The sequence below is a fragment of the Apium graveolens genome, chromosome 6, assembly GCF_009905375.1.
Source record: "Apium graveolens cultivar Ventura chromosome 6, ASM990537v1, whole genome shotgun sequence".
Lineage (NCBI taxonomy): Eukaryota > Viridiplantae > Streptophyta > Magnoliopsida > Apiales > Apiaceae > Apium > Apium graveolens.
In genome coordinates this window covers 298492189-298504432 of record NC_133652.1, presented here as the reverse complement: position 1 = coordinate 298504432, position 12244 = coordinate 298492189, and the positions used below count along the sequence as shown (strand labels likewise).

The 12244-nt window shown below is 32.4% G+C and overlaps 1 protein-coding gene across 3 annotated transcripts; it reads right to left on the bottom strand.

The window, feature by feature from the left end:
• Positions 1-753: 753 nt before the first annotated feature.
• Positions 754-11386, bottom strand: LOC141668428 (sterol 3-beta-glucosyltransferase). Of its 3 annotated transcripts, none has more exons than XM_074475313.1 (16): positions 11244-11386; positions 10427-10498; positions 10103-10196; positions 9869-10008; positions 9018-9088; positions 8256-8337; positions 8017-8118; positions 7457-7512; positions 6696-6730; positions 5919-6135; positions 5323-5538; positions 4646-4705; positions 4501-4540; positions 3573-3794; positions 1352-1445; positions 754-1201 (listed from the first exon to the last, which is right to left on the bottom strand). In XM_074475313.1, the coding sequence occupies exons 1-15, from the start codon at positions 11316-11318 to the stop codon at positions 1395-1397; spliced, it is 1533 nt and encodes a 510-aa protein (XP_074331414.1). In that variant the 5' UTR covers positions 11319-11386; the 3' UTR covers positions 754-1201; positions 1352-1394. The 3 variants fall into 3 exon arrangements, with proteins under 3 accessions (XP_074331414.1, XP_074331415.1, XP_074331416.1); XM_074475314.1 differs by having other exon boundaries at positions 1374-1445; XM_074475315.1 differs by having other exon boundaries at positions 4646-4690.
• Positions 11387-12244: the final 858 nt, after the last annotated feature.

The following is a 12244-nucleotide window of genomic DNA, read 5'->3' as shown; positions in this document are numbered from 1 at the left end:
AGTTTGGATATTTTCGGATCTTAACTTATTCATTTTTCGATTTGTGAGACTAAAATAAATATCTTTTTATTAAAGGTAGTACTTTTAATATAATATAATGTAATTTTACAAAATATTATGATTAAAAAATTATATTATCATAAACATAAACTCATGTCAAGTATGAATTTTACTTATTTAAGGATCATATTCAGTTGGGATAATATATAATTCGATTTTGTTCGGTTCCAATTTATAATCAAATCTAGTATTTCCAATCATTTTTGGTTAAATTTTCAGTTCAGATAATTTTTGTATCAGTTTTTTTTGTTCTCGGAGAATTATCAAATTATATGATTCGGATTTCGGTTCGGTTCAGATAATTTTCGTATCGGTTAATTTTTGTTCTCGGAGAATTATCAAATTATATGATTCATATGTCGGTTCGGTTCTTCGAATAGACCTATTTTGCCAGGTCTAATCTTAATTAAATATTTCAATTTATGCAACATCCTACGAGCATATTTTTTATTGGAAACTACTAGTCATAAAATTGGATACAAAATTTTGCACAAAATGTGTGGAGTTTTAATTGGATAATTCCCTGTATTCATATAAATAACATCAGTTAAAATACCTCGGCTCATTTGATATTATAATTTTTTTGTAACTAATTCTTAATCGTTGACACTAAAAATAAAACAAATTAGAGTCTATTTCTGAAGTGCGATTTATCTTGATACGCGTGTGATGCGTGCATAAATCCATAATCCGTGAGATTTACCCGGTGCGCACCCCAACAAGGGCGGTATCATTATGTTAATATAAAATGGCTTGGCTGTATGTTAACGAATTGGTCCCCTGAAACGAGACTTCATAAGTTCATAAATTTGAGAACAGAACAAAAAACAGGGAGACTCCATCGTCCTTTGGAGCTCTGCATCGATGTGCTTTTACACCTCGAAAGGAAACAACAGTTCAACATTGGAGTCACCAACACCAGCCACTACGCTTGGTGGAGAAACGTACCACATTCGAGTGTGATGCCTGTAACACAATGGCATTGATTCTTCTTATAGGTGCAAAATCTGCCAGGAAGACATAGGGCAAGGTCGGTGGCTCTACTACTGTGCCAGGAGAGGCGCAACATCCGCTCCTAGGCATGTTAAAGAGATATCAATCTATTATATTCCGTTATTTTCCACAGCTTTACCATAGATCCCTGCCAAAATGTATTTGTCACAAGTCGATACATGGATTATTATGTAACAACTTGTTTAGCAATGATTTAATTTCTATTACAGTGATCAAAATGAACATATAATTTCATATAGAGGAGCAAATGAGCAATAGTTGTAAAATCTTAACTAACCCGCCTGTCAGATTATCCATACCATGTCTGAAAAGTGAAGAAACTATTTAGTCAGTTCTTCCTTTAAAATCCTTACAGCTTCTGATAGTCCGTCCTGAAAATTGAAAATATATCATATGCAGCATGAGCTTGGCTATGTCTTCGTACATAAGCAATAAAAAGAGGGAAAACAACATAATCCATCATCGGGGAGGAGAATAGACCAATACACTAAGTCAATCCAATTTTTAAAAATGTTGCCATGGCTAATGATAAAAGCAAACCGACTATAAGGGACTGCACTTCAATTCAAATATATGTTTTCTGATTTTTCACCCTTTTAGAAGAGAATAATGTGTTTCAAGTCAATTCTGAAAAAGATATATATTAATATGAATAAATAAACAGATACAACATCTTATCGAGGTCTTTAGTTACCCTGAGGTAAAAGCTACATATTCATTTAATGTAGCCAATAGATATATTGAAGTTGCAGAAAAAGCTGTCTTGAAACAGAAATTACACTATCATAGAAGAAGGTGTAGTCAAACTAATTATTTTGATCATTAATGGAATAATTATCCTACATCTACTTGATAAAACGATTCCCTTTATCTTCTCCGGAAGAGTGTTAGAAAATACATATACAAGATTCCAACCAACCAACACAAATTCAAACAATTAGTTGACAAGTTCTACCAAATAGTGGCCAGGTCTTATTCAAATATCACTTCTACTCCTTAAATCACTAACTAAACGCAAAACAAGAACACCAAATTTAACGTAAAAACAAACATATCCCAACTATTGTTATTAATTAAAACAATTATTAGTGATACAATCAATCAAGGATACCTAACCCTAAGCCTAAGAATACTTGGCCACAACCATACTTGTAATTATCGCTCCTACACCTGATGCATGCCTGTCAAACATAATATGACTATATATATATATATAGCCATTACAAACTTAGCCACAACCATACTTGTTATACAAGTCTTACTTTCGTTAGTTTCTAAGTAACAAACTTTACGATCAAGACATACCACATATAAATTTATCTAAACATAATTATTGTACAACGCATAGTCTTGGATAACTCAAAAGACCATAAAATCATATTGGGTTAAACCGAATATAACTATAAAAAGACGTATTTGGAAACTTGAACATATGACAACAGTATATAATCCTAAGCGACACACCCAAATGATCTATCCCTACTTGGTTATACAAAAGTCAAAGTTCTTTGTTATTTACTAATAAAATAGAGATTCAATCCTTAATAAGAAATTTCTCTTATCAACTTGGTAAAACTTAATGCAAGTTCTTATGTATATTGCGTCCAGAAGCAGTCTAAAACTCTCAACAGAAACTGTTACTCTTCATTGCCATACAGAGAAGGCAAGGTAACACAGTCGAAGATGGATATCTGTGTCCACAGAAACTATAATTATCGCTCTCGAGCGATAATTACACCTACACCTGATGCATGCCTGTCAAACATAATATGACTATATATATAGCCATTACAAACTTAGCCACAACCATACTTGTTATACACGTCTTACTTTCGTTAGTTTCTAAGTACCAAACTTTACGATCAAGACATACCACATATAAATTTATCTAAACATAATTATTGTACAAAGCATAGTCTTGGATAACTCAAAAGACCATACAATCATATTGGGTTAAAGCCAACACATAGTTCAGGTCCTTCAGGAACAAACACGTGATAACAGTGACATCCAATGTAACATACCCGACCATCATGCGAGGAACTGTAATATAACTATTAAAAGACGTATTTGGAAACTTGAACATAGGACAACAGTATATAATCCTTAAGCCACACACCCACATGATCTATCCCTACTTGGTTATACAAAAGTCAAAGTTCTTTGTTATTTACCAATAAATAGAGATTCAATCCTTAATAAGAAATTTCTCTTATCACCTTAATAAAACTTAATGCAAGTTCTTAAGTATATTGCGTCCAGAAGCAGTCTAAAACTCTAAACAGAAACTGTTACTCTTCATTGCCATACAGAGAAGGCAAGGTAACACAGACAGAGATGGATATCTGTGTCCAGTCCACAGAAACTATATATCTGATTGTCTGTTTGTAACAAATAAACTGTCTTCATAATAGTATAAACAATACCCATTCACCTTTTATGGGCAAATATGAAAACGAATTAGTGCGCTTCTTATAGTTTTCAAGAGAAAGCATTACCTCAAGAGATAATTTTGCAGCAACCTCCAAAGCACATGCTCTGACTTTTGGAGCCAGGGCATAACTTATGGACCTTGCTAATTTTTCTGCAGCTTCTTTAATGCTTGTATAGTTACCATCAACCGGAACCATGTCACATCCCTTCAATGGTTCTGGGGAAACTCCAAGCCAGAACATCCTTTCTGCCCAATAGAACTGATCGAAAAGAAATGGACACAATATCTGCAACAAATATATTGTTTTATAAGAGAAGCTGGATTTAGAGGGAGCAGAGTAATTAATAGTAAATCAGATTCAAGGACTAAATGAGTTAAAAGTTGGTGTTAAATATAAAGTAGAATGAGTTTTGAGAAAATTACTTGATTAACAGAAATTTATGACTGAAACAATTTTATGGTTTACGATGAGAAACATGAAGCTAATTTTAGAATTTCAAGGTAACATATAATATTGTACTTGGTCAATTATTAATGATTTGAGTGTAATGCTAAAGAGATACCTATAGTGGAATGACTTGTGCTGAAGTTCAATTACTATTATCACTTTGAGTTTTTAACAAAATAGTTTGCATATTTTGTAAAGTAGGACATTAATTGAAACGTTTGCCGAAAAGCTAAACCTGGAAAAGGTTCTACTATCCAATTCAGTTTACTGTGGACATCATTAAGTCAGAGACACCCCACTCAAGTGAGTTAAACAAAAGCTACCTTAAGTACTAACTAAGACACTACTTGGTTCACAAATTGTCATGCAAAGGAGTTTTATCAATTCTAGTACCTTTGTTCCTACAATTTACAAAAAAATACAAACTACAATTTTTTAATGTTTTCCAAATTCTGAACATTCATCTAGTTTTTAATTTAGTCACTTCCATCATAAACCCATAACCACTAGCTAAAATTATCAAATAAGCTCAAAGTTTAGACACCTGTGGAATTCCCGCTAGTAGTGCTGCCGCGGTGGATCCACTGGTAGAATGTGAAACGAGAAACATTTAGCCATCCAGTAATAAAGGGAAAAAAGAATTTTATTCGTGGAACGATTAGAAAGGGAAGTAAATGGATAAAACTAACCTGCCTCCATGATGAATGGCAACATCACATTTTCGAAACAGCCAGCTATATGGTATAGAACTAGCTAGTTACAAAGTTGAAACATATTAAAACAGAATTCATTCAACATGTAGTTTCTGTATATGAATATTTGAAATTGTAGAAAAACATCCAAATAGTTTAGGCTTGAAGTTGGACTAGGATTCAGGATTATAGAATAAAATGTTCAAAAGATATATCCACAATATTTATCCAAAAAGTTTTATTTATCACGTAAAGTCACAGATCCATTAATCCTTTACATACTGAATATGATTGTACTAATTATAGATTTGTGGAAACAGTTTCATTTGCTTTAACTTTATTCGCCATGTTAAATGTTTTAATATCAATATATTAACGCCAATATAGACCAAAAAATTTAGTTAAAAATAAACTGCATAGGAGGCTATTATTTACTGTACATGCGTTAATGTTTCCAAGAGAAAAATCACCAAACCGGGTTGGGAATAATTTAAAGCATCTATCCTGAAAAGTAATCTTGCAAACTACTTATTGGGAATTGGTCAAACTATCAGGATTAGGAGTACCAAATATATTTACTACTTTATGATATTGATCCATAAAGTATTTTACGAGAGTACAAAAGGTTTTCTGCTTCCTTCAAGCTAGAGCAGATGTATGAAGGAATTGCTCACCCTGAAAAACAAAACAATCTGCCACCAAAAAGAGTGGTTCCTTCTTTACTCAATTCTATTTGTTGTGAACTCGACCTACTTTCAGCAGCAATGACTTGTATTGCAGCTTCCAGAGATTCACATCCAGCTGTGAGTAGAATGAACCTGTGACTTGTAATATCTAAAGCTACTTGAAGAACATGAAGAAACTGACGAGAATTCCTCAAAAATCCCATACTGCACATGGCAAAGTGAAATTTATTCAAATACAGAAAAATCAAAAGAAAAGTTTGAAACCACTGGATATCATCAATACGAGGGTATGTATTGGAAATAATCTTAATGGGTCTTTAGATATCAGCCTATTTTACAGATATGACAATGACTAGTGACCATGATCAATCCAGACGTTAAAATACTTTCTAGTTTCTAAGAACACATTATAATTATTTTGAGGTCTTGTCATACTCATATACTAGGTAAATAACCGGTGATAATTAAAAGGTTACTACTGCTTACAAATATTGATATTTCTTGATTTACAAAACTTCTGCTTGAACTGAAAACCATTAGCGCACAAAACTAATGAACCTAATCAAAGACCAGTTACAAATTACCTGCCAGCAGAACTTAAACTTACGAAAACCAGTGATGATGATGCTGAACGCATAAGAAAAGATTGAAGATCACTGTGAGATGAACACAAAGAATTCTCTGTGTTCAAGCTCTCTGAGGAAAGCTGCATTGAGATTTTCTGACAATGGACACATGAATACTGCCATTCCTTTGGAAGCATCCAAAAGCCACAAACACAAATTTTTGAAGGCCAATAATCTACAGATATGAGCACAAAAAGATAATTTACACAAGCATCATAAGTAATCATCCTATAATTGACCAATATTAACAGCAGAATAGAACACATAAAAGCTTGGCATGTGCCTTACATTGTAAAGTACGCACTAAAAAGGAACTTTTATCTTTCTCTTGGACAGCATATGAGTTTATTAAAGAAAGAAGTTAAAAGTTATAGGAAACAGTTCAACAGAAACTGGCCGCTTTGGAACATATAATAACTCATGTACTGTGAGCACCAACCCTTTTCACAACAGTTTTCAAGCGCTGTAGTCTTGTTACTCAGCACATTGTAGGGGTTTTATCCAACTTACTAAAGAGGAAATTGCTCTATCTCCTAACACTGTTTAACTATATTTTACGCAGATATTAAGCATGAACATTTATTCTTTTGATTAGGCATCTTTACATGCAAGTGTGCATTCTATAATGAACAAGACATTCCCTTGGGTACAAAATGTTTTGCAGTTCAGAAATTCATGCACATGGAGGGAATATTACTTGGGAAAATATAAAAACGGGCGGAAAAGGGAGCATACCAGGGCATTCTACAACTTCTTTGCTAAATCCATACCTGCAATTTAAGGGTAGTAAGAAATGGAAGACAGATTTTCTTAATATTTGTAACAGGTAAACAGACCAATATCCTGTAACAAGTTATTTGAATAATAGAAACAATACCCTGAAATGTATTAAATAACATACATAAATATTAATTGGAGTACCATTTCAATTATTATATAATATATCTACACGTATATTACATTGTGGTGGTACTCTTGTTCGAACCTTGAAATCATCAAAAAATACAATAACTATTGTATCAGGCCAATTAATCTCTGTACAAGTTCAGTACCTACTAGAATTTACCTTGAAATCATTAAAACATGCAATAATTATTGTCAGGCCAATTAATCTCTGTACAAGTTGAGTACCTACTAGAATTTAGCCTAGGGATAAAGGCACCCCCTCCATGAAAAAGGTCATCGGTTCAACTCATTACACTGCCCTCCCTTACACTTGTAAATAACGTTTCTATAAAAAAAATTAAAAATGTTTACAATCAAGAGAGCAACATGGGTTGTAGTCAAAAAATCAAATTTGTTTCTCAACCCTATATAGTAAATTAACGCAAGTAATCAATTTAAAGATCCAAGTGATACAGTTCGAACTTTATTAGAAATTAGGGAACAGGGAACAAGTAAGCAACAGTAACATAAGTGACAGAAACTAAAAAATTTAATATGTAACTGGCATATATTGCACTTCAGAGTTATATTGTGTAGATACATAATCTTACAATAAAAGAGGAGATGAAGTCCTTTCATGCCACTTAGGGAGACCTGTAACTGGATCCTACAAAGAATAATGATAGTAGATGGAGCGGAAAGTAACAAAACTTAAATTTTTACAAATAAACTTGGAATTATATACGGGTCTAATATCAAAAATCATATTGAAGTCACCACAAAGTTATATCTGGCATAAATCTAAACTAACTGCACCTAATGCCTCATCTGTGAGATTGCCTTCCAGTCACTGGATGTAAGAGGGTTTATTTATTCAAGGAGTTAACTAGTCAAAGTGGTTGTCCTACTTATTGGTATAAACAAAAGCTCAACTTTGGTTTAAACAAGACACAATCTATTCAATAATTTATAGAAAAAATACCAGACACAGCACGATATAATATTAATAAGATTCTTTCTGTTACTTTAGACTGAAAACTTGACAGCTTATACCAATTTCGAAGTATCGCGAGGCAATTGAGAACATTGTTTTAGTAGATCATATGTAACTTCATGGTAAAAGGAAATTTCATATTAACAAAAACCGTGAGAGAGCTGAATAAGAAGAGACTGTAAAAGGCCAGGGACTCAGATTCAGATCATCAGATCTCCACGATCCCCAATCTTCTGTAAATAGCGGCCACATCCAATGAACAACATCATCCCAGCAAACCTAATGCACAATTTGAATAGATTGGTTTAGATATGTGTGCATTTTAAGATTCGAACAACCAAACAAAGATATATGAGCAAAATAAGTTCACTGTAAGTGACATTGTTACAGGCATTATACTGACAGTCACAACTTACCTTGGTAGGAGGAGCTTCTTTAAGATACTTGTATAGATGCGGGAGTTCGTGTTGAAAGTGTCGTTCAAATGATGAATGGGCACTGCATTATATGCCCAAATATCAGATACAAATGCAAGTGTTACAGTTAAGGCCAAGAACATACAGATGCTGTTACAAATACAAATATCAATATGTCGATCATGTAGCATTTGAATATATAGCCGGCCATATCTCTTTGAGATAGTATATTTGTCAGAAGAACAATAGCACTAAGAAAATAAATTCTTACATCCCGTGAAATGTCATTTGAGCCCCCAGTTCCAGACAGAAAGTCACAAACAATGAAGTCGGTTGTAAAATGGGGGAGTTTGACAGGAATCACATTGTTATAATAAAATTATTCATTTAAAGCTGTCCAGTTTGTAACTTATTCATAAACCCCTAATACCTTACCTTCCTTCTATAAAGCCCCAGTAAGTAAACAGAAAAGAGAGTGCATAAAGCTTTAAACTAAATAGGGGTGGCTTACTCCTTGACATTTGTTCCTGTCTATTGTCATAATCATGGGTCTTTCTACAGCTAACCAAAGTAAATGACACCGTACTCACTGGTATTCATATGAACCTTTTGTGATTTTGCTTTTCCTGGTTAACCATGGTTACTCATAACAAAGAGGTAGGTTGAGAAGTTTTGTTCTGGAAAGGAGTACTCTGAAAAAAGAAGAAGAATCAAGCAGACTAAAAGAACATTCATCAACTTGAATCAGAGATCCTTTATTACCTGTAAGGAACAACATAAGGCGCAGCAACAACACAGCGGACATCATAAAGTTCTGCAAGGCTCCAGCCTTCCTGTCCATTAGAAAAGGAAGACAAGTAAAAAGAAAAACACTAGTGCATTAACTAGAAAAAAAAATCATGATTAGCATGTCAGATGTAAACCACAAAAGGTGCTAGTTGAGAATTAGATAACATCTTTAAGCATCTACATTTTGTCGTTCCCTACCCTGCTGTATCCTAATACTTATAGTATCCACTCTCCTTACTATAATTCTTGCATGAACAAAATTTCATGAAGATGATCTAGGGTGATAGGAGAGAAGCAGCAATGAATCACATGTTAATTCAAACCAAGTACTCTAATTGGCAATAGAAAGAAAATCATAGCTGTTTCTCTTGAATATTTGCAATGTTGAATCACGTGTTAATTTCAAACCAAGTAGTTCAATACGCAAAAAACAAAAATGATCTTGGTAAATACATCTAAACTATTCAAGATACATTTGTTGCAAATCTTTGAATCTGCAAGTGCTATTATCTTGCCATATTCCCAAAGTTTACTCTTTTGACCTTGCCATCATATGGGTACATATAGGTTGATATATAAAAAGGTATCTCAATAATACTTTGTCAAAAAACTTATTTTTCCCACTCCTCGCATCTTCACTGGCCTTATTAATATATATTTGATGCTACTTCGAACCTTGTTTGTTTACAATGGATTCTCTTTTAATGATGTCTATTTGCGAAAGAGAAATCTTTTAATAATTACCAATCACTAAATGGAAATTCAAGATAATTTTCATTTGTAGAAGGACAATATAACCATCAAAGTTTTCAACCAGACATTACCAATGCAAAAAAGTTTATGACAATCACATCATTCTCTAAGCTTAAGCCATCTGCAAATAATCTTTCGAATATAGAAAAACACTCTTGCCTATGTTCTCTTGTAATCTTTCTCTTCTCCACAGAAAAAGACTTCAAAATATCTGGAAAAAAAAACGACATTATTGTCTTTTCACCTAGTGGGTGCTCTTTCCACAAAACATCAAATTAGATCATTGAGCTAAATCACAACCAAACCTGCAGTATTATCGTCTTGAACCGGAGAAAGAGCAGGTGGTGATGAGACTGGAATATAAGCAACTCTTTTTTCTAACAAAAACTGGCCTAAGCTCTGTTACAAGAACTACCAAATCAACACCAACACAAAGAAAAAGATCTACAAACAATTCATCTACAAGAAATTTTTAGATTTTTTATGTACTTCCAAATTAGATACAACATTCTTTGAAAAGGTCTTCAATTGTTTTACTCAATACTTTGCATAGAGCCCGCAGACCCACAGAAATATGCATATGCTTCAAAACTAATATTAATCAAAGCACGCAGCATTAGTGCACAAACCTCATGCGCTGAATGAGTTATAAAAGCTACTTGATACTGCTCCTGATTGCAAGCAAAAGCTGCAGCAACAGCCTAAAATAATCTCAATAGCATTATAATCAACATAGCTATGCAGTGCACGCAAAAAAACAAGAAAAATAAATAAATACTTTGCTTGCCAACAAAAAATCTTGATGCTGCCATCTTAACACGAAATTGTAAGCAAAACATTTAGCTAAATTCACATAAAAATAAACGAATAGATGATCGACCGAAGCAGTCAATACTTCAGATAACCCTACCATTCCTCAATGCTTGCGCAAATTTCAAAAACCAGCAAGTGATCCCAAGTCTTATTTTTCAAAGGTCAAACCCAAAATACCAACCAAAGTAGCTCATTAGAGCTGCATTTTACCAACATTTAATGGACATGTCAATGTGAGAACGATACAGTATTTAAAATCACCGGGAAGATACATAGCAATAGACAAACCGAAAAAACGACTAGTGAATCGAACCAACAACATTTTAACAAACCATCTTAGCTACCGAAATTTTCCATGAAACCAACTAAAAAAATCAAACAGAACAACCCTCAAGTTCTCCATAAAATTCACATATTTAGTACAAACTACACATTCAACTAGTCAATTTTTCGCAAATTTTACGATATTAATAATCAATTCAAACAAAAGGGTGTCTGATTATCACACTCAATAATTACAAAATTGCATGACCAACAAGAAAAATGTTACAATAATCAAGTTGAGAGCAGAAAAAAAGAAGTGAAAACAAGATAAAAGATTATAAATAAATAAATATATATTAAAAAGATTACAGCAAGAGGATAAACGTCGCCTTTGGTGCCGAAGGCCATGAAGACAGCAGTAGGGTGGCTTCTCGTTTCACCCATTTTCTTGATTCACCCAAATCAAAAATCAAATTTGAAAAGGAGGCTCGTTTTAAGAAAGAGTGGTGTAATGTTTTTAATATTAACTAGCATAGTTATTTTGTATAGTTTTTTTTGTGGTAAATTGCACTTTGCAACCCTTATAGATATTCACTTTTTCGGTTTGATCTTAAATTTTTAATTTTGGCAGAATGCATCCCTCAACTTTTAATTTCATTTCATATCGCACCTCTTTTAACAATTTTCAAGGGTAAAATCAGAATAATTTTTTTATATTTATATTATTACAATGTGCACCCCGTATTTTTAATATTGTAACAGATTATACCTCGATTTAACTTCAACTCGTTTCAAAAAATATATAAATTTGTAAGATAATATTACATAATATTTTTTTACTTAAAAATAATTAAAATATAAATATTCTGTTAAAATATTAATATTCTCTATTAAATCTGAATTGAAATCACAAATAAGTCTTTTATCCAAATTATTTTAATTTAAATACTATGCAGATAATTTTAAATCATATATATTTTTTAAATAATAATATCAAAAGATATCTATTTTATCAAATATATGTGCCTAGGTTTTGTTATCACTTTTTTGACACAATCTTTATAATTTATAATTTCTTATTTTTGTTTTAAAATTTTTATAATAAATCTCTATTAAAACTATAAGTTGCCTTATTTTTCAAATTTTTTAGGGTTACTAAATACTTCTTTTGATTCATGTTCTTATGTTTATTTTTAAAATAAATTAGCTACAAAATATATACCAAATTAAAATTTAGTAAAATGCATGCAATGTTACTGGACATTCTCGGAATCCACTGAACTACACTACACAAACCAAAATTTTCTATTTTATTCTGTTTGCTTTGGATTTCATAATATAATAATTTACTAAAACCATCGAATTTTATG